Source organism: Jaculus jaculus, chromosome 8, assembly GCF_020740685.1.
Source record: "Jaculus jaculus isolate mJacJac1 chromosome 8, mJacJac1.mat.Y.cur, whole genome shotgun sequence".
Lineage (NCBI taxonomy): Eukaryota > Metazoa > Chordata > Mammalia > Rodentia > Dipodidae > Jaculus > Jaculus jaculus.
Window position 1 is genome coordinate 72347259 of NC_059109.1, and position 23459 is coordinate 72370717.

A 23459-nucleotide genomic window follows, 5' to 3' on the forward strand; every position below is an offset into this window, starting at 1 on the left:
CTTTTGCAAATGCTGTCACACTACATGTATTACATCCTATCTTATTTATTTTATGAGAGAGAGAGAGAATGGGCACACCAGGACCTTCTTCAGCCACTGAAAATGAACTTTAGAAGCATGTGCCACCTTGTGCATCTGGCTAACATGGGTTCTGGGAAATTGAATGTGGGTCCTTTTGCTTTGCAGGCAAGCACCTTAACCACTAAGCCATCCCTCAAGACCCTCCCCCCAGCCTATTTTTGAAAAGATAGTCACAAAGTAAGTTCCTAGGGGCAGAATCATTGAGTCAATGTATTAGTATTTTAAATTGTGATATGTACTGAAACAATGATGTTCCAAGGAGACTGTTCCATTTAAAACTCCTATCAAGCTGGGCACGGTGGCTCACACCTTTAATCCCAGCACTTGGGAGGCAGAGGTAGGAGGATTGCTGTGAGTTCAAGGCCACACTGAGACTATATAGTGAATTCCAGGTCAGCCTGGGCTAGAGCAAGACCCTACCTCAAAAAAATATATATATATAAATAAATATATACAACAAACAAACAACAACAACAAACCTCCTACCAATTGTGTGTAAAGTGTCTCTTCCTTCTCTAGATTGCAAACATTGGCATTACCACTTGTTATGAATTTTGTCCTCATATTTGTATGTTGAGACCTAATCCCTAGACCTCAGAGTATGACTGTATCCAGAAATAAAGCCTTTAAGAGGTGACCAAGTTAAAATGAGATCATTAGGTGGACCCTAATCTAATAGCTCATGTGCTCTCCCTTTCTGTTTTTTCCTCATGCCTTCTCTTAAAAGATGGGACTAGCCGGGCGTGGTGGCGCACGCCTTTAATCCCAGCACTTGGGAGGCAGAGGTAGGAGGATTGCCATGAGTTCAAGGCCACCCTGAGATGACAGTTAATTCCAGGTCAGCCTGGACCAGAGTGAGACCCTACCTCGAAAAACAAAAAAACAACAACAACAAAAAAAAGATGGGACTATGTTGCCCAGGCTAGCCTCAAACTCCTATATTCAAGAAGTCTGACAGGCACATGCCATCAAAACCTGGCTTTGTGTTCTCATAAAATGAAAAAATGGGAGGCAGAGGTAGGTGGATCACCATGAGTTCGAGGCCACCCTGATATTACATAGTGAATTCCAGGCCACCCTGGGCTAGAGTGAGACCCTACCTTGAAAAACAAAAACAAAAACAAAAGTTGAAAAAAAGAAAAAAAATGGTTGAGTGTGGTGACTCACACCAAGGTCAGCACTGGGGAGGCTAAGGAGGATCATCATGAGTTCAACGACAGCCTGAACTACAAAGTGAGACTCTGCCTCAAAAACAAAAATAAGAAAAAAAAATAATAATAAGAGAGAGGTAGTCAGGGAAGGATACTGGAACAGAGAGACACCAAACCTGTACACCAACAGAAGAAAGGCCATGTGAGAACATAGTAAGAAAGGGGCCTCAGGAAAAACAAAGGCTGAAAGACTCTTGGACTTCCAATCTTCAAACTAGAACATAAACATCTGGCTGGGCAAATTTTACACACCTGTAATCCTAGCTACTCAAGAACCTAGGTGGAGGATGGACTTTTAGGCTAGGCTGGTCAGCATAGCAAGCCTGTCTAAAAACAGGCCAAAGGGGGCTTTACTCTCTCATACAGCCTCCACTTGACCTAGTAAGAAAGTCTCTCTAAGCCTTAAAGAAAGGGCTGGAGAGAGGGCTTAGGGGTTAAGATATTTGCCTGCAAAACCAAAGGACCCAGGTTTGACTCCCCAGGACCCATGTAAGCCAGATGCACAAAGGGATGCACACACCTAGAGTTCGTTTGCAGTGGCTGGAGGCCCTGGCATGCCCATTCTCTTCCTGCCTATTTTTCTCTCTCAAAAGGATAAAGGGCGGGCTGGGGACATAACTCATTGGTAGATTACATGTCCAGCACGCATAAAGCCCTAGGCTTAATTCCCAGCCGCACACACAAATGTGCAGTCCTTATGTTAAACCATCTAGTCTGTGGTATTTTGATATGGAAGCCCTATCAAACCAATATACTATTTCCTAAATTTTATTAGTAACTTTTATCTCAAAAACTTGATTTCACCTTGTTTTATTTTATTATTTGGTTTTTCGAGGTAGGGTTTCACTATAGCCTAGGCTGACCTGGAATTTACTATGCAGCCTCAGAGCACCTCAGGGCAATCCTCCTTTCTTTGCCTCCCAAGTACTGGGATTAAAGGCATGTGCGGGCTAGAGAGATGGCTTAGTGGTTAAGCGCTTGCCTGTGAAGCCTAAGGATCCCGGTTCGAGGCTCGGTTCCCCAGGTCCCACGTTAGCCAGATGCACAAGGGGGCGCATGTGTCTGGAGTTCATTTGCAGAGGCTGGAAGCCCTGGCGCGCCCATTCTCTCTCTCTCCCTCTACGTCTTTCTCTCTGTGTCTGTCGCTCTCAAATAAATAAATAAATAAATAAACAAATAAAAATTTAAAAAAAAAAGGCATGTGCCACCACCCCAGGCCCAACTTCAGTTTTTATATTAAACTTTCAGTTAATCTAGAATTCTCAGTAAGAAAACTCAGTAGTCTTTTTTTCTTTCCAGAAATGGGTAGCCAATTGCCCTAATGAAACTTACTGAAGTAGTCTTATTTTTTCCCCCACTGACTTTCAAAATGGTACTTTAATCATATTTACTAAACTCTCAGCTGACTACAGTGGCATACCCCTTTAATCCCAGTACTGGGGATTAAGGGAAGATCAAGAGTTTAAGACCAGCATGGGCAATAAAGACTTGTCTCAAAAAATAAAACAATAGGGCTGGAGACATGGCTTAGTGGTTAAGGCACTTGCTTGCAAAGCCAGAGGACCTAGGTTCAATTCCCTAGGACCCATGATGCACAAGCTATAGCATGTGTCTGGAGATTGTTTGTAGTAGTTAGAGGCCCTTCGTGTGCCCATTTTCTGTCTCTCTAATAAAAAAAAAATAAAAAATAAGTGTGATGGCAAATGCAAGTAATCCTAGTACTTGGGAGGTAGAGGCAGGAGGATAAGGAATTCAAGGTCACAGCAAGTTCAAGATCATGGGCTATATTATATCTTGTCTCAAACACAAGAGGGTGAAAGAGGGTTAGGGAGATGGCTCACCATTTAAAGGTGTTAGCTTGAAAAGCCTGAAACCCAGGTTCAATTCCACAGTAAATATGTCAAGCCAGATAAACAAAGTGGTACATGTGTCTGGAATATGTTTTTAGCAATAAGAGGTCCTGACATAACCATCTATCAACTTACTTTCCTTCCTTCCTTTCTTTACTCCTTTCCTTTCTTCCCCTCCCTTCCCTTTCCTTTCCCCTTACCCCTTTTTCCCTTCCCTTCCCTTTCCTTTTTCCTTTCCTTCTGTCATTCCTCCCCCTTTCCCTTCCCTTCTCCTCTCTTCCTTCTTTCTTTCTTTCTATTTCTTTTCTTTTTTGGTTTTTCAAGGTAGGGTCTCTAGCTTAGGCTGACCTGGAATTCACTATGTAGTCTCAGTGGCTAACCTCGAACTCAGCGATCCTCCTATCTCTGCCTCCCAAGTGCTAGAATTAAAGGCAGATGCTACCACTCCTAACCTAACAATATTTTTTTACATGCCTTTAAAACAAACAAACAAAACTCTATTATTAGTTGAGTCTATTTCTAAACTCTACTACAGCCTGGTAATCTACTACTTCTTCTATTATATTCCTACTATTTCTTTTCTTTTTAATTTCTGTTTATTTTTATTTATTTGAGAGGAACAGAAAAAGAGGTAGAGAGAAAATTCCTGGGGAATCAAGCTTTGAACCAGGATCATTAGGCTTCACAGGCAAGCATTTAACCACTAAGCCATCGTCTCCAGCTCCTCTACAACTTCTTTTTATTTTACTTATTTATGAGAGAGAGAGAGACAGACAGAGAGAGAAAGATGAGTGGGCCAGGGCCTCCAGCCACTGCAAATGAACTCCAGATGCATGTGACACCTTGTGCATTTGGTTTAAGTGGATACTGGGGAATTGAATATGGGTCCTTAGATGCTGCAGGCATGCAAGAGCCTTAATTGCTAAGCCCTCTCTCCAGCCTTTGCCTTATTATTCTATTCAAAAATACCTTGTCTATTTTCACATGTTCTTCGTAAAAACCCAACTATCAGTTTGTCAATGTACTGAATGTATGTTATAGAAGAACTGACTGAGTGTCATGGCACAGGACTATAGTCCCAGCACTCAAGATGATGAGGCAGGAAGACTTTTTGAATTTAAGACCACCTGGGTCTACGTAATGAGCCCATGTCCCAAGAAGGGGCATGTGGTTCACATTTGTGATCCCAGAACTTGGGAAACAGAGACAGGAAGATCACAAGTTCAAGGACTGTCTTGGTTACAGAGTTCAAAGCCAGCCTGGAAGACATGAAACCCTATCTCAAAAAGCTAAAGAGAAAAAGGAACCAAGAGGGGAGGCATTTGTAAGTATTAACTTAGTGTTTCCACATACAAGGAAAGTATTTTACCACTGAGTCACAACACCACCCTTTTTTTTGAAGTAAGGTCTTACTCTAGCCCAGGCTGACCTAGAATTCACTATGTAATCTCAGGGTGGCCTCGAACTCATGATGATCCTCTTACCTCTGCCTCCTGAGTGCTGGGATTAAAGGCATGTACCACTCCACCCAGCTAGCTCTTTCAACTTTTAGGGCTATCTTGGCTGGTTAGGCACTATTAAACATGGGTTTCTATAGGTTGAGGAAGTCTTATTTTATTTATTTATTTATTTATTTATTTATTTATTTGAGAGCGAGCAAGGGGGGGGAGGGAGGGACAGAATGGGCGCACCAGGGCTCCCAGCCACTGCAAATGAACTCCAGATGCATGTGCCCCCTTGTGCATCTGGCTAACGTGGGTCCTGGGGAATCACGCCTCGAACCGGGGTCCTTAGGCTTCACAGGCAAGCGCTTAACCGCTAAGCCATCTCTCCAGCCCTGAGAAAGTCTTATAGACAGCCATACCAAGTGTTTTGGGCCTGTAATACCACCTATTTAGGAAGTTGATTCAGGATGGCAAGTGCAAGGCCGACATGAGCCACAAAGTGATAAGGTCAGCCTAGGCAACTTAGTGAGACCTTGGCCTGGCGGTTAAGGCACTTGCCTGCAAAGAAAAAGGACCCAGGTTTGATTCCCCAGGACCTATGTAAGACAGATGCACAAGGTGGTACATGCATCTGGAGTTTGTTTATAGCAGTGATATACCCTATTCTATCTGTCTCTTTCTCTTTCAAATAAATGAATGAATAAAATATTAAAAACTAAAACCAAACAGGACTGAGGATATGGCCCAGTGGCGATAGCAATGACCTAGTATGTGCAAAGCCCTGGCCTCCACCCCTAGCACCACAAAACAGAAAAGTATGTGTAATTACCAAATGTTGGGAAAACTTTAAACAAGAATAACTTTGGCCAGACTGCACCTTTAACCCAAGATTTGGGCAGATGGCTGAGAGTGAGAGGCCTCCCTGAGACTATGTCATAAATTCCAGGTCAGCCTAGGCTACAATGAGACCCTACCTCAAAAACAAAACTTTGGCTGGGCATGGTGGTACATGCCTTTAATCCCAGCACTTGGGAGGCAGAGGTAGGAGTATCACCCAGAGTTTGAGGCCAGCTTGAGACTGCAAAAGCCAGCCTGGGCTAGAGTGAAACCCTACCTTACAAAAATAAAAGAGGGAGTGGTGAAGGGAGCTGGAGGCTGGAGAGATAGTTTAGTGGTTAAGGCACTTGCCTGTGAAACCTAAGGACCTAGGTTCGATTCCCCAGTTTTCATGTAAACCAGTTGCACTGGAGTTCATTTATAGTGGCTAAAGGTCCTAGTGTGCCCATTCTCATTCTGTCTCTCCCTCCACTCTCTGTAGTATGTGTGCGCGCACGCATGTGTGTATTTAATGAGGTCATGTGTTAAGTTTTTTACACCTGTATCATGTTGACACTGAAAATACTTTGGTTTAGAGCCAGGCATGGTGTGGTACATGCCTTTAATCCCAGCATTAGAGAGGCAGAGATAGGATGACGTAAAGCAGCACTGGGGAAGTAGAGGCACAGGGATCATGAGTTAAAAAGGACAGATTAGGGCTGGAGAGATGGCTTAGTGATTAAGGCAATTGCCTGCAAAGCCTAGGGAACCAGGTTTGATTTCCCAGGCCCCACATAAAGTCACTGTGGCGCATGTGTCTGGAGTTCATCTGCAGTGGCTGGAGGCAACTCTGTCTTTAATAAATAAACAAAAATAAAATTTAAAAATACTTTCAAAGCCAGGTGTGGTGGCACACTCTTTTAATCCCAGCACTTGGGAAGCAGAGGTAGGAGGATCACCATGAGTTTGAGGTCAACCTGAGCCAGAGTGAGACCCTACCTCGAAAAACCAAAAAAAAAAAAAAAAAAAAAAAAGAGCTTAAGCTTCAAAGTAAGCTCCAGGCTTATATGAACTACATAATAAGATGGTTTCAGATTTTGGTATATTTTGAATTCAGATGTTCAGAGTAGGGATGTTTAAGAAGTATTTATTAAGTTCTTTTCTAAATTTATTTTTTATTCGTTCATTTATTTAAAAGTGTGTATGAGAAGGAGTATGGACATGCCAGAGCTTCTTGTCCCTGCAAATGAGTTTCAGGTGCATGTGCCCCTTTGTGGGTCTGGCTTTATATGGGTACTAGAGAATCAAACCCAAGCCAGCAGGGTATACAAGCAAGTGATTTTGCCCATTAAGCAATCTACCTAGCCCAGGATGTACTAAGTTATCTTACCTGAATGCTACTTTCTTCATCTTCCCGTGGTGATTGTGCTGGCATGACTTCGATATCTGAATTGTCAGATGAGGTATTGCGTTTTCTTTTCTTACCCACAACAGGAGTGATGGTGCTAAAAAGGAAAAAATATATCTGATTTTCAGTGAAGGAAAGGAAACTTTAGGAATAAGAAAGCATATTAACTCAAACTATCATATTCTACATTTCCAGACAGAAATGTTTGGCTCTCCAATCTGTAGGATACAGAGCTATTTAGTTCAGTATTTGAAATAACACCCTGGGGTTCGAGATAATACCTGTCATAATAGTTGCCCAGGACCAAATAGCAGATATGAAACATGCTTTTTACAAGATGCAAATTCCAGGGAACAGAAGCTAACAAGAAAGGAGCAGATGTAAGATGGAGAGAGGACACTCAATTGTGACAAGAATTATGGCAAGCCACAGCTCTTCACCAATACTAAAAGCTAACAGTGATTGACGAAATCTTCAGTTCACAAATCAAATGTAAGAAGAGGTAGTTTTTATCTCTAGGGGTTTTGTTTTTACTTGTGTGGATGGCAGAGGTAGCAAGAAATCTTTCACATTGCAGTGATTGAAAGATAAATCAAGAATACATAAACACAGGGCTGGAGAGATGGCTTAATGGCTAATGAACTTGCCTGTGAAACTTAAGGACCCAGGTTTGACTCCCCAGTACCCAAGTAGCCAGATGCACATGGTGATACAGGCATCTGGAGTACGTCTGCAATGGTTAGAGACTCTGGCACACCCATTCTATCTGCCTCTCTCTGTCTCTGAAATAAATAATATATAAAAGAGAGAGAGAGAAGTCCCATTATATTAAAAAACAAAACAAAACAAAACATATAGCTGGGCATGGTGGTGCACACCTTTAGTCCCAGCACTCGGGAGGCAGAGGTAGGAGGATCACTGTGAGTTTAAGGCCACTCTCAGACTACATAGAGAATTCCAGGTCATCTTGGGCTACAGCGACACCCTACCTTAAAAAATAAATAAATAAATAAATAAATAAAGTCATAGCTTTTAAAGATAAGGAACTTCTCATCAGAACAGCCAGAACACTCACTTTAGCTTACTCTTGCCCTTGGTTTTGGAGGCACCAGATGTCTTGCTCTTCTTCGGCTTTTCCTCTTTTAACCTTTCCCCACTGCTTTTCTTCCTGCGTTTCTTTTCACCTTCCTCTTCTGGCCGAACACTGGGCAGCTCATCCTCATTTAGAACTCGAGGTATGTTCTGTTCACCGCGGGCTCGGGCTCTAGCAATGGCCTCTGCTACAATCCGATTTGCTTTCTCTTGCTTCTTCTGGTGCTCCAGCCTGCGGTTTTCCTCCAATCCTGACTTTCCCCCAATATGAGGAGTAGAGCTTACTGGTGATGACAGAGCTGCCACTTCACTGGCACTTAGAACTTTAACTACAGAGAGCCCAGAAGAGGCTCCTTGAGAAGAGCCAGCCTGTAGTTAAAAAAAAAAAAAAAAAAAAAAAGACTCAAATTTCAACATGTTTGTAAAACAACAAAAACAAAACAAAAAAACAGTATTCTCCAATTTCCCAAGAACCAGGCTCAGAGTACAAACTTTAATATTCTTTTGCCATATTTTCTTATCATAGAAAAATTACACTGTATATAACATATATTGATATCTGGTCTAAACCCTTGACCTACTTGTCACTTATAGGGGAAGGATGGGGAGTGATAATCACTTGAACATTTCTTCATCCTTCAACTAAGAGGCATTTCAAATTCTTCTTTTCTGAGACAGAGTCATGCAACGTGTAGCCCAGGCTGGCCTAGAATGTGCAATCCTCCTGCCTCAGCCTTCCAAGTGCTAAGAATCCAGGCAGGTGCCACCACACAGAGACAAATCAATTATTTCACAATAGTAAGAAAAGACTGTAGGGCTGGGCGTGGCAGCAAAAGCCTTTAATCCCAGCACTCAGGAAGCAGAGGTAGGAGGATTGTTGTGAGTTCAAGGCCACCCTGAGACTACATAATGAATTCCAGGTCAACCTGAGCTAGAATGAGACCCTACCTCAAAAAACTTAAAAAAAAAAAAAAAGGTTGTAAAATTACACAGCTCAAACAGTACGTAAATAGAAATCATCTATTACTTCAAAATCAACAATAACTATCAACCATTAAATCATTAAAACAAACTTTCCATGGGTGAAAGAAGTAATAGTTTGTACCTGAGTACAAATTTAGAGGGCTGTGAGAAAGCTCAGTCAGTAAAGTGCTTGCCTTGCAAACATGAGGACCCAAGTTTGATTCCATGTACCCATTTAAAAATGTTGAGTGTAAAAAGATAAATAAATAAAAAATAAATAAAAATGTTTAGTGTGATGGCATCCGAATGCTGGGTGTGAAGGGGACTGGGAAGATGGCTTAGTAGGTAATAGCACTTGCTGTGTAAGCATGAGGACCTGAGTTTGAACTTTACCACCCATGTAAAATAGTAGGCAGGGTATGGTTGTGCATTCCTGTAACCTCAACAAGCAGAGACAAGAGGATCATTGGGGCCTTATAGTCAGCCAGTCTATCCAAAAAGTGGCAGACTCCAGGTCCAGTGAGAACCAGCTCAACGAAATAAACTGCAAGAATAGAGGACTCCCAATGTCTTCCTCTTGCTTCCAAATGCACACCACACACATGTGCAAACAGCACATACCTATACTCTAAACACTCAAGGTTGACCTCTGGACTCCAAATTGTATGCAAACACGCATGCATAAAAATACTAGAGGAGCCAGGCGTGGTGGTGCATGCCTTTAATCCCAGCACTTGGGAGGCAGAAGTAGGAGGATCACCATGAGTTCGAGGCCACCCTGAGATTACATAATGAATTCCAGGTCAGCCTGGGCTACAGTGAGACCCTACCTCGAAAAACCAAAAAAAAAAAAAAAAACTAGAGGAATCCCTGCGTGGTGGTGCATGCCTTTAATCCCAGCACTCGGGAGGCAGAGGTAGGAGGATTGCCATGAGTTTGAGGCTACCCTCAGACTACATAGTAAATGCCAGGTCAGCCTGAGCTACAGTGAGACCCTACCTCGAAAAACCAAAAAAAAAAAAAAAACTAGAGGAATCCCTGCGTGGTGGTGCATGCCTTTAATCCCAGCACTCGGGAGGCAGAGGTAGGAGGATTGCCATGAGTTTGAGGCTACCCTCAGACTACATAGTAAATTCCAGGTCAGCCTGAGCTACAGTGAGACTCTACTTCAAAAAGAAAAAAAAAAAGTAATAATAATAATAATAAATACTAGAGGTACAAATTTAGAATGCCCCCAGTCAATATTAAGTGGCTGCCAGGGTTAGTGGCAGAAATAAAGATGTTAGCTGAGCATGGTGGTGCACGCCTTTAATCCCAGCACTTGGGAGGCAGAGGTAGGAGGACTGCCATGAGTTTGAAGCAATGCTGAGACTACCGAGTGAATTCCAGGTCAGCCTGGGCTAGAGTGAGACTCAACCTTGGAAAAAAAAAAAAAAAGATGTCATTGTCTTTTCCTTGCTAATGAAGTCTCTCACCTGTGGCTGCAGCACCATCTTAAGTGGTACTGAAAGTCTTTGTCCTGGGCTTTGTCCTGGTCCCATTATCTGAGCCTGCTGCACAGAGGAGAGAGTCAAAGGCTGGGTTGAGGGTGGCTGCTGGGGCTGTGGCTGTGATGATGGAGGCTGTGGTACAATCTGGATTTTTTGCTGTGGCTGCTGCACCTGCAGCTGGATAGTTACTACTTTGGCAGGCTGCCCCTGGGCATTCTTGGCTTGAGTCAAGGCTGCCAGCTGGTTGCCCTGTAACACTATCTTGCCTGGTAGACTCCCTAACACAACATGTCGATGTCCTTGGGGACCTCCAGACTGTGGTTGTTGGAGGACCAAGGTGATGCGTTTCGATTCGCCCTACGGTTAAGAAAGGAAATCACAGAAGAGGAACATTACAGAACAGTATGCCCAGAAATATTTATACCAGCTTTTCTTATCCTACATTCATACAAACTCAGGGTCAGAAGATTGTTCATTTCTTTCACTCTCTTCTGTGTCCATTAAAATAATTTCTGTAATAGCTCTGCCCAGTGAGTATCAAGCATGTATAAAATAAACTCGCCAGGCAGTGGTGTATGCCTTTAATCCCAGCACTTGGGAAGCAGAGGTAGGAGGATCACTGTGAGTTCAAGGCCACTCTGAAACTATATAGTGATTTCCAGGTCAGTCTGGGTTACAGTAAGACCCTACCTTGAACTCCCCCGCCAAAAAAAAAAGAACCAAACTAAGCCAGGTGTAGTTGTGCATGCTTTTAATCCCAGCACTCAGGAGGGAGAGACAGGAGGATCGCTGTGAGTTTGAGGCCACCCTGAGACTACATAGTGAATTCCAGGTCAGCCTGGGCTATAGTGATACCTTCCCTTGGACAAAAAAAAGAAAAAAAAAGAAAAAAAATCCCCTAAACAAAACGACCAAAAAACCCCACTTTTGACAGAAAGCCATCTTATTAGGCAATCATTTTGTTTTTAGGAATTAGAACCAAAGTCCCAACACCTTCCAATTTTAATGAAATCTGCTTCTTTGTAGGTTCTACTTATGTTTTTTGCTGTTTGTTTTCAAGGTAGGGTCTCACTCTATCCCAGGTGACCTGGAATTCACTATGTGGTCTCAGGGTGGCCTTGAACTCATGGTGGTCCTCCTGTCTCTGCCTCCCAAGTGCTGGGATTAAGGGCATGTACCACCATGCCTGGGTAGGTTCTATTTATCTTAAGAGTACCTACAACTAATTGTTCCAACTCTTTTGGCCCTTTATTCAGAGTCTCTACTTTCTTCCAATAAAAAGTGGTAGGTGGTGAATACCATTAGTAATAAGAACAGAAGAAAAAGGTGTGATGGCACACACTTGTAATCCCAGCACTCAGTAGGACTGAGGCAGATGAATTTGAACTTTGAGGACAGCCTGTACTACACAGTGAGAGCCTTTCCCCCAAACACAAACAACTGGCATGGTGGAACACACTTGTAATCTTAGCACTCAGGAGACTGAGGTAGGAGGATTCCAAGTTTGAGGATAGGCTCGACCACATCATGAGACCTTTTCTCAAAAACAACCACAACAAAAAAAGCTGAATCATGTCTATAATCCCAGCACATGGGAGGCAGATGCAGGAAGATAACTGTGAGTTCAAGGCCATCCTGCATTCTACAGAGTGAGTTCTAGGTTAGCCTGGGCTGGAGTGAGACCTTGCCTTAAAAAAACTAAATCCAGCCGGGCATGGTGGCACACGACTTAATCCCAGCATTTGGGAGGCAAAGATGGGAGGATAGCTATGAGTTAGAAGGCCACTTGAAAAACAAAATAAAACTAAACCACATCTTGCATGGTGGTGCAAAAGGTAAGAGAATAGCTGTTTGAGGCCAGACTAAGAGTACACAGTGAATTCCAAGTCAGCCTGGGTTAGTTAGTGCGAGACCTACCTCGGGTGGTGGTGGAGGGGGGGACAAAAAAAAAAAAAAAAAGAACAAAACCAAAACTGGTACAGTAGTATACACCTGTAAACCCAGCAGTTGGAATATAGATAAGGAGAGTTCATGTTCTAGGCCAGCCTGGGTGATATAACACCCTGTCTCCAAAATGAAAAAAAAAAAAAAAAAATAGACTCTAAAATACACACACACAAAAAAAGGAGGGCTGGAAAGGTGCCTCAGTGGTTAAGGCACTTGCCTGAAAACCCTAACGACCCAGTTTCAATTGCCAAGTACCCATGTAAAGCCAGATGCACAAAGTGGTATATGCATCTGAAGTTTGTTTGCATTAACTAGAGGCCCTGGCACGCCCATTCTCTTTTTCTGTCTCTCTTCTGTACGTAAATAAATAAACAAACATAAAAGGGGGTGGGGGTGCTGGAGAGATTTCTCAGTGGGTAAGGTGCTTGCCTGGAATGCCTGAAGACCAGAGTTTGATTTCTCCAGTATCCCTGTAAAGCCAGATACACAGTGGTACATGTGTATGAAGTTCATTTGCAGTGGATTGAGGCCCTGGTGTACCTATTCTCTCTCTCTCTCTCTCTCTCTGCTGGGTGTGGTAATGCACGCCTTTAACCCTACTACTTGGGAGGCTGAGGTAGGAGGATCACTGTGAGTTCAAGGCCAGCCTGACTAATTCTATGTATGCATGGGCTACATATAGCAAGACCCTATCTCAAAAAAAAAAAGAAAAAAAAAAAGCTATCTGGGCATGGTGGTGCACACCTTTAATCCCAGCCCTTGGGAGGCAGAGGTAGGCAGATCACCATGAGTTCGAGGCCATCCTGATACTACATAGTGAACTTCAGGTCAGCCTGCATTAGAGTGAAACCATACCTCAAAAAGGAAAAAAAAAAACAAAAAACCTGGACATGGTAACTCACACCTATAATCCCAGCACTCAGGAAGCTGAGACAAGAGGATTGCTGTCAAGCTTCAGATCAGCCTGTACTAGGGACACTGCATCAAAAAAACAAAAAACAAGAAGAAGAAAAAAAAGAAGATGTATAGAGCTTTTATAAGTCTTATAATTTTTCAAAGATGTTTCTTTGCTTCCATAGCATCCTCTATTTGCAATAAAACTTTGTAGATGAAGTGTGAATTTTTGCTTAATGGTCTTTCCCATCAGACCGTGAGCTCTGTAAGGAGAGATTGTGTCTTTTATTTAGCAACAACTAGACACAGTAAACATCTAGTAAGAGCTCAAAGGATATGTCAAGAGTAACTGTTTCCATCAAGCACAAAGCAAGTATGTGGCTGTCAGAACCCAATCAAACATGGTGGCTCAGGCCTGTAATTTCACCACCTGGAGGCTGAGGTAGGATGACTACTAAGAGTTTGAGGCCAGCAAGGGCTAGAGTGAAAACCTATCCCCAAAGCAAAACAAGAATAATAAAAATAAAAATAAATTTAAAGCAAAGATGGAATAGGCTTTCCCAGAAACAGCTCTCATATGCGCTTTCTCTCACACAGTTGCTGGGCCCTTTAGGAAACCACAATTCACCTCCCCCTTTCACTCAAGTCAAGTCACCTGGGTAGGTGTAGAGGTCAGTGTAACTGCAGGCTTCAGTGGGGGCCCTGTGGCCCCAGGGTTTCCAGCAGGAGCTGAACCCTTAACTGGCTGGAGGACCAGCTGCTTTACCGGTCGGCTGGGCTGGACAATGCGCTGAACTGCAGCCTGGTTCCCAGGGACCTTGGCGGCCAACACTGTATTACCAGAGACAATGGAAACACCTGGTCGAAGGGGTGTGCCCGTTAGTACTTTGGTAAAAGTGACTTTTCCACCATTGGCTGTGCCAGCCACCAGGGGCTGAGCTGGGCTGGTGATACCCTGGGCCTGAATTTGTGCCACATGGGCACCTGTGACTGAGGAGCTTGGTGGGGCCTTAAGGATAACAATTTTTGGAGCTGACTGAGGTGGTTGCCCTCCAGCATTACTAGGGGAAACAGCTGTGGCAGAGACGCCCATGAAAGGGTTCCCTTGGCTTAGAATCTCCTGGCTCTTGGAGACCTGCAAAAGTCCTGATGTTGGTGTTGATGTCTGTAAAACAGGTTGTGCCGGCTGCTCCTGGCTTGTGGGCTGAGTGGTATAACCATGCAAGGTTAAGGACTCTGGAGCTGGCGCAGTAGATTCTTTGGGAAGTTCAGCAGAATTTGTTTCCTCTGGTTGGGGAACTAGGTCATTTGATGATGAACTCCCCACATCACCACCTCCGCCATCTTGGTTCATCTGATCCAAGGAGTCCAGAGAGCTTGGCAGTCCAAGAGCTTCCTCAATGGGGTCTTGAGTGACCTGGTTAAAGCTGTCATCAGTCAGAGAGTCCAGGCCAAATAAATTTGGGTCATCAAACAGATCCATGATTGGGTCTGCCATTTTGGGAAAGTAATGGAGAATATCCCAGAGGTCTGGGGAGGGAAGGGAAGGGGGGTACTAGTTCTCCCCTCCCCTCCCCTATTAAGAAAAAAATGTACACAATGGAAGACTACTCTTCAAGTGAAGAGGCAAGAAACAAGGGCATGTCAGATTGTCCTGACCTTCATGGAGCAAGATGGCTAGGTCTTCAGAGGAAGGTGGTAGAACTCCTGTTGTGGAAGACAAATGCAAATGAAAAATAGGTTGGAGATTAAAAACAAAAAAAAAAAAACACGTTCCTAACAGTATCTCCCACATGCAATAGCATTAATATAATGTGAAGGGGGGAATATGAGAAAATCTGAGAATAGACATGTAATAAAATGAACTATCTGTTTCAAAACTAGTAACTAGGTTGGAGAGAGAGCTCCATGGTTAAGGCACTTGCCTGCCAAGCCTAATGACTTGAGTTCAATTCCCCAGAACCCACATAAAGCCAGATGTACAGGGTAGTACATGCTCCTGGAGTTTGTTTGCAGCAGCTAGAGGCCATGGTACACCCATTCTCTCTCTGCAGCTGCACGTCTTTAATCCCAGCAAAGTAAGGAGGATCACTGTTTGAGAGACTACATAGTGAATTCCAGGTCAGCCTGGGCTAGAACAAGACCCTACCTCAAAACAAAACAAAATAAAACAAAACAAAATTGAGGGAGATTGGCTTAGCTGTTAAGGCACTTTCCTGCAAAGCCCAATGACCTGGGCTTGATTCCCCAGTACCTATGTAAAATCAGATGCAAAGTGGTGCCTGCATGTGGAGTTCATTTGCAATGGTTAGAAGCCCTGGTGTGTCCATTCTCTCTTTTCTCTCCCTCTTTGCTTGTAAATAAATACAAAAAATTACATCCTAAATAATTTGTCAGGGGCACAGTGTAGATCTGAAAGGAGACTTCCAGAGAACTTCTTAGATGTGTTTTCCCCTTTTCTAGCCCATCTCAGTTACCTAGGTTGCTGTTTTTATTTGGGGGAGGGTTGTTTTATTTTTTCATTTATTTATTTTAATTTGAGAGAGGGGAAAAATAGGCAGTGAGAGAGAGAGAACGGGCACATCAGGGCCTCTAGCCACTGTAAACGAACTCCAGATGTGTGCTTATGTGGGTCTTGGGGAAGCGAACCTGGATCCTTTGGTTTCGCAAACACCTTAACTGCTAAGCCATCTCTCCAGCTATATTTTATTAAAAATAAAATAAATCTCTGTTCACTTGTTCTTTTTCTTTTCTTTTCTTTTTTGGTTTTTCAAGGTAGGGTCTCACTAGCCCAGGCTGACCTGGAATTCACTATGTAGTCTCAGGGTGGCCTTGAACTCATGGCGATCCTCCTCCCTCTGCCTCCCAGTGCACCATCACGCCCAGCTTATCTGTTCTTTCTTTTTAAATAATGTTTTAATTGTTTAGTTATTTGCAAGCAGAGACGAGGGGGAGAGAAAGAATGGCCTCTAACCACTGCAAACGAACTCCAGATGCATGTGCTACTTTGTACATCTGGCTTTATGTAGGCACCAGGGATTCAAAGCTGGGTTGTTAATCTTTGCAGGCAAGCACCTTAACCGCTGAGCCACCTCTCCAGCCTTGATTTATTTTTTATTTATTTATTTATTTATTTATTTATTTTGTTTTTCGAGGTAGGGTCTCACTCTGGTCTAGGCTGACCTGGAATTAACTCTGTAGTCTCAGGGTGGCCTTGAACTCATGGCGATCCTCCTACCTCTGCCTCCCGAGTGCTGGGATTAAAGGCATGCGGCACCACGCCCGGCTTTGTTTTATTTTTTTAAGACATGGTCTAACTATGTAGCCAAGGCCAGCCTGGCACTCTCTGTATCTACACAGCCCCAGCTGGCCTCTAACTTGTCTCTCAAGTACTGGGATAACAGGCATGTGCCACCACACTCAGCTTCTAGCTATCTTTTTGCTTGTTTGTTTTTGAGGTAGGGTTTTGCTTTAGCTCAGGCTGACTGGAATTCACTGTGTAGTCTCAGGGGGGCCTTGACCTTTGCCTCCCAAGTGCCCTAGGCATGAGCCACCAAGCCTGGCTTAGCTGTCCTTATAAAACAACATAAGATAGGCCAACATTCCAGAAACTCAGACATCAATACAACAGAATCATCAGTATTGGAACACAGTAACAATGACAGTATTACTAAGAATACAAGTTATTTCCAGCATTATCAATCAAGATCCTCCTCGCTTCAGTAACAGCACTCTTTTCTCAAGACCCGTATCACTTCTACTCCTGGCTAAACTATTTCAGCAGCTCATTCCAGCCTCTTCTATCTAATACTTGCCCCCAAATTACTCAAAATGTGGTAAGTTTGGGGCATTTCTTGATTTAATGAAAACATATTCAATAATTTTATACATTTCCTCAACACTACCATCAACTTTTTAAAAAACTATCTATGTTGTGTTTTCCTACCTATTAACCTTCATTGCCTACACAATGTAAGAAATTACACTGGGAGTTAAACTGGGAGATGTGTTAAAAACAACAGCCGGGCGTGGTGGCGCACGCCTTTAATCCCAGCACTCGGGAGGCAGAGGTAGGAGGATCGCCATGAGTTCGAGGCAACCCTGAGATGACAGAGTTAATTCCAGGTCAGCCTGGACCAGAGTGAGACCCTACTTCGAAAAAAAAGGGAAAAAAAGAAACAACAACAACAACAACAAAGCTAGTGATGCCGGGTGTGGTGGCACATGTTTATTAATCCCAGCATTTGTGAAGCTGGGTCACTAAGAGAGAGAGACAGAGAGACAGATACACACACACACAGCCTCTAACAAACCAAACACTACCACAGTGAAAATCTGTACTAACTAGAAGCTTATGTCCTGCTATTTCTTTTTAAAAAATATTTTTATTAGGGCATGGTGGCACACACTTATAATCCCAGCACTCGGGAGGCAGAGGTAGGAGGACTGCCATGAGTTCCAGGCCACCCTGAAACTACACAGTGAATTCCAGGTCAGCCAGGACTAGAGCAAGACTTTACCTCAGAAAAAAATTAGCAGAGAGAGAATAGAAAGACAGAGCAAATGGGCATGCCAGAGCTTCTAGCTCTTGCAAATTAACTCCAGACAAACGTCCCACCTTGTGAATCTGGCTTTATGTGGGTACTGGGGAATTGAACCTGGGTCCTTTGGCTTTGCCGGCAAACACCTTAACTGGTAAGCCATCTCTCCAGCCCTGTCCTGCTATTTCTTACATGGGTTATTCTGAACCTTTCACAATACACCTTGCTATTTATTCATTCTGATGTAATTCTTTCTCATCCCAAAGCTCCTAGGCTCCCAGTGCTAGGATAATAAATAAGTGCCATCATGCCTAGAAGAAGTTTCTCTTTGCGGTTCTGGGGATTAACCTAGAGCCTTGAGCATGCTAGGAAATTTCTCTACCAAGGAACTAACTACTTTTTATGTGTATCTCACTAGTTGTTCAAGCTGGCTCTTAACTTTTGATCCTTCCATCTCAGCCTCCAAAGTAGCTGTGATTATAGGTATGCAACCAGGCTGAGTATTTATCTACATCTGACTCGAGTATAAGCCTTAAAAGGTCAATGCATTATCATTTACCCCTCCCTTCAATTTTTGTTTGTTTTTTGTTTTTTTGAGATAGGGTTTCACTCTAGCCCAGGCTGACCTAGAATTCACCATGCAGTCTCATGATGGCCTCAAATTTATGGAGATCCTTCTACCTCTGTCTTCCAAGTGCTGGGATTAAAAGTGTGCTTTTGAGGTAGGATCATGGTTTAGCCCAGGCTGACCTGGAATTTACTATGTAGTCTCAAACTGGCCTTGAATTCGCAGAAATGAAAAGCAGGCTGGAGAGATGGATCAGTACTTTAGGCACTTGCCTGCAAAGCCTAATGACTCAAGTTTGATCCCCCAATACCAACCTAAAGCCAGATGCACAAAAAATGGTGTATGCATCTGGAGTTCATTTGCAGCTTGCAGTGCCTAGAAGCCATGGCATGCCCATTCTGTCTGTAGCTACCATGGAGGAGCATGTCTTTAATCCCAGTACTCCAAAGGCAGAGGTAGGAGGATCTCAGTGAGTTTGAGACCACCTTGAGAGTACATAGTGAATTCCACGTCAGCCTGGAGTGAGACCCTACCTTGAAAAACCAAAAAGAAATGAAAAGCCAGTCTTGACCTTCCACTGCCCAAAAGGGATATATATGCATGTGCTCAAAAGGAAAAGCAGAGTTCAGTGGTTGTACTTAAACACTCCATAATTCTAAATTAGTATACAGACTCCTGACAGGTATCACAAAGAGTAGGAAGTGGAGAAGAAAAGTAACAAATGAAGCTGGGCATGGTGGCACAGGCCTTTAATCCCAGCACTCAGGAGGCAGAGGTAGGAGGATCACTGTGAGTTCGAGGCCACCCTGAGACTACATAGCAAATTTCAGGTCAGCTTGGGCTAGAGTGAGACCCAACCTCAAAAAAAGAAAGGTAATAAATGAGGCAGTGCGGGTTAGAATCCAAAGCCAAATATTCATAAATTCTAAATAAGACAGTCAGAAAAATCTTTTTTTGTTGTTTTGCTCATTTTTATTTATTTATTTAAGAGTGACAGAGAGAGAGAGAGAGAGAGAGAGAGAGAGAGATGGGGGGGGCACAGATAGAGAGATGGGTGCACCAGGGCCTCCAGCCACTGCAAATGAACTCCAGACGCATACGCTCCTTGTGCATCTGGCTAACGTGGGTCCTGGGGAATCAAGCCTTGAACCAGCGTCCTTAGGCTTCACAGGTAAGCGCTTAACCACTAAGCCATCTCTCCAGCCCAGAAAAATCTTTTTAAGAAACACTTAATTTATTGAGAGAAAGATGTAGATAGGTAGGTAGAGACAGACAGAGAGAATGGGCACACCACGGCTTTCAGCTGCTGCAAATGAACTCCAGACACATGTGCCACCTTATACATCTGGCTTACATGGGTCCAGGGGAACTGAACCTGGGTCTTTAGGCTTCATAGTAACCACTAAACCAACTCTCCAGAGCTAGAAAAATCTTATATGCCAATAACAAGCCTTCATCTCATCTCCTTAAATAGGGAACTCCTCTTCTGTTTTTGCAACGATTTACCTTTTTTAAATAATCATGTGTGTGTGTGTGTATGTGTGTGTGTGCACGTGCACACACGCACACACACACATATACACAGAGAGAGGGAGAGACAGAGAGCGATAAAGAAAGAAAGAAAGGAAGAAAGAAAGGGCACATCAGGGCCTCTAGCCACTGCAAACAAACCCCAGACACTTGCACCACTTTGTGCATCTAGCTTATGTGGGCATTGGGGAATTGAATCTGGGTCTTTATAGTTTTGCAAGCAAGTGCCTTAACTGCTAAGCCTTCTCTCCTGCCCTCCTCTTCCTTTCTGAAGTACAAACACATGCTCTTCTATAGCTTGACATCTAATACAGGTCTTAGATTTACTTTGGTACTACTCTTGCTCTTGTTTGATGTTTTGCCTGACCCTTGCCCAAAATAACTTTCTTAATGTGTCTCTCCTATCACAAAGGATTTAATCTACTCTTTATTTTTCCATTTCAATCTCTCATATCTTTTCAAAAAAGCAGTAATTCTTAACCTGGGGGTGGAAGGTATGTACGTGTCTTTAGAAGAACTTATTGGAATTGAACAGTGGGAATAGTTTTAAAATGTTAATTCAATATTATAGTTGCATATTTATAGTTTTCCATTTCATTGTTTATACATTCATTGTTTATATTCAGTAAAATCAGAAAAGCCTTGACCAGTGAGGATCTAAAAAAGGGTGTTGGGTGTTGTTGGTTTAAGCAAAGAAGGCAGCAAGGGATGAGTTAAGATTTCCTATGATCTCCCAAAACAGAGTTTATTTATAATTTACTGTTAATGATGAAAGAGAAACTGCAATATCATTTTATTGTTGAGTAGATCAAATTTATGTAAACTGAACTACTGACATAAATTCTCCATTTATAGGTTTTCTGTACATCCTTAGATAATAATGAACAAACGTCAGGTTGAGCAATACCAACCTTTTCCTGTAATACAGTTTTAGAAAGTACCACTCATGCCCATTTAACTTCTAGCTACTCACAGATTTGGAAAATAAATTGTTTTATTTCAAATATAAATATAAATCTTATTGGAAATGATCTTTTCAAGAGGATGGGCTAGAAGTAGATATAAACAGGGATTATTGAAATACAAAATGGATTAGATGCAGCTTAATTTAAAGGAGAAATTCCCTAAAAATAAAACAATCGTGAGAGCTAAAATAAAATCCAAATATAATTTTAGCAGGGAAGCACTGAAGAAGTGCACCATGGAAATATTTGCAAGATTTAAAGACTCTTAAATCTTATACAGAACTGAGAAATAAAAACATATGAAGTGAATGTAATCACAAGTTAGGGTCAGAGAGGGATCGGGATGGAAGAACACCAGTCCTTAAGAAATGATCTATTTAACCTGGGAGCCAGCCACACTCACACTTCCTCAAAATGATCAAGATCCTAGGCCATTTTCTCTATCTTCACCATTCTCACTGTCAAATGTGTGGCAACTGTTTTTGTTTTCCAATTACTGAATGGATATGAACATTTGGGGGGCAAATATGTCTGGTTAAAACGAATAACTATGAAACGTAAAAAGCATATAGTTTTCAAAGGTAAGGGATAAACTATAGAAATTATGTGCTCATATGGGGAAATACAAAGGGGCAGGTAAGAAAGTGAAGGGCTTATGCAGAGAAAAACACGACTGGAAGTGGGGGCAGGAGAGGAGGGCCTGGGTACATTACCTGTTCATACTGCCGGAGTTGGTGCCAGTAAGGCCCACACAGGGTGGGTGGGATATTTCAGACAACTGGCGCCCCCAAAATGGAGATGAGGTACATGCACTTGAGGGAGGGAGCTAGCAAGGGTGCCCCTCCAGGGTGGAGATGGCCAAGACGGGAAGATGGGGGGGGTGGATACCCGGGTAATGAGCAATGGTAGGACGGAAGCTGCAGGCGAAGAGGTCCAACAAGCCCTGAAGGAGAAACGGAGCTGTGCCTCACCCCAGTGGGAGACAGAGGTGGCTTTACCTGCAGCGGCCGTGGGGGGCCGGTTCGCCTCTCGCTGTCTCTCCAGCACCAGTTCCCCTCCTTCTACGCAACCTAACACGATGTTCCAGCCCGCCCCGCAACCTCATTGGTCGACGTCCATTGCCACTCACCGGAGGAGCAAACGCAAAACAGCGCAAGGGGTGGGACTACAAACAGTTCCCCTCCCCCTCCTCCATCAAGTTAGGTTGAGAGTGCACGGAGAGGCCTATCCGGTTTCTAGGGCCAAGACCAAGCCTGCAGATTGCTTGAAAAGGGCCTAGCCAGAGGAACGGTCTCATGGTACGGAAAACCAGTCCTGGGGATTAAATTCTCTACTGTATTTACCCAGTATAAACTCCGGGGGAAGGGTTCCGCATTAGGTCAGCTCCGCCTCCCTCAGTAGCTTCTGTCAATCCTTCTCCTATGGTGATTACACTTTATCCCACTACCCAATCTAAGGTGCCGCCAAATCTTTCCTCTCTCAGAGTTAAAGCAGTTACTGTTGTAAGGGGTCTTTTGCTTCCACAAGATAAAACATTATTTATACCACAACCCATGACACTGGTTTGCATGTTTTGACACTTAAGCACTCGGTTGCACGATTGACTTCCAGAAAGTGATCCCAGGTACCATGTAACAATCCTCTGACCCTCCGCCCCAAAACACACATTAACTTCCCACCTCCAAGCTCGGCCCCTCCTCACTTCTCTTGAAACAAAATAATCATTTTTCCATGGGCGGCACTGAAACAATCCATCTGACATGTTGGTCAATGTCCACTTTTTTTTTTTTCCAAGGTAGGGTCTCGCTCTAGCCCAGGATGACCTGGAATTCACTATGTAGTCTCAGCATGGCCTAGAACTCACAGCGATCCCCCTACCTCTGCCTTCCATGTGCTGGGATTAAAGGCATGTGCCACCTTGCCCAGCAATGTACACTTTTCAAAACCACTTGAGACCATTTATTTATTTATTTTCTGAGGAAGGGTCTCAACCTAGCAATGGCTGACCTGGAATACACTATGTAGTCCCAGGCTGGCCTCAAACTCAAGCTAATCTCCCTACCTCTACCTTCCAAGTGCTGGGATTAAAGGTGCGCACCATCATGCCCAGTTTGAGACCACTCCTAATTCCCAAGAGCACTAGTTAATCCCATACTAACGGTATGCAAGATTAAATCCCCCAAAGTAAACTGTTAGTAAGAAACAGCTGCTTCTGGGGACTGGTGAAATGGCTTAGCAGTTAAGGCGTTTGCCTACAAAGCCTAAGGACCAGGGTTCGATTCCCCAGGACCCATGTAAGTCAGATGCACAATGAGGTGCATGTGTCCTGAGTTCATTTGCAGTGGCTAAAGGCCCTGGCACACCCATTCTCTCTAGCTGCCTCTCTCTCTCAAGTAAATAAAAAACAGCTGCTTCAGCCAGACTTGGTAGCATGACCTTAATCCCAGCACTAGGGAGGCAGAGGTAGGAGGATCATTGTGAGTTTGAGTCCATTTCGGGACTGTATAGTGAGTGCTAGGTTGGTCTGGGCTAGAGTGAAACCCAACCTTGGAGGAAAACAAAAACAAACAAGCAAGCAAACAAAAAAAAACCCAGCCATGTCAGTACAGATCACTGGTTTACACTGAAAAGTATCCCTGAAATATTACTTTCTGTTCT

At 43.4% G+C, this 23459-nt stretch overlaps 1 protein-coding gene across 11 annotated transcripts in view; it reads right to left on the bottom strand.

The window, feature by feature from the left end:
* The window catches only part of Chd8 (chromodomain helicase DNA binding protein 8), a 101596-nt gene that overhangs the window by 54178 nt on the left and 23959 nt on the right, over nt 1-23459 (bottom strand). For 6 of the 11 annotated variants that reach the window (XM_045155837.1, XM_045155839.1, XM_045155841.1 and 3 more), the window contains exons 2-5: nt 13853-14904; nt 10342-10713; nt 7887-8272; nt 6794-6908 (exon numbers count right to left, since the gene is read on the bottom strand). In XM_045155837.1, the coding sequence (XP_045011772.1) occupies nt 6794-6908; nt 7887-8272; nt 10342-10713; nt 13853-14695 (1716 nt within the window). In that variant the 5' untranslated portion in view covers nt 14696-14904. Of the gene's footprint in view, nt 1-6793; nt 6909-7886; nt 8273-10341; nt 10714-13852; nt 14905-21799; nt 21866-23459 lie in introns of those variants that run through there. The other 5 variants (XM_045155844.1, XM_045155843.1, XM_045155846.1 and 2 more) reach the window with 3 other exon arrangements.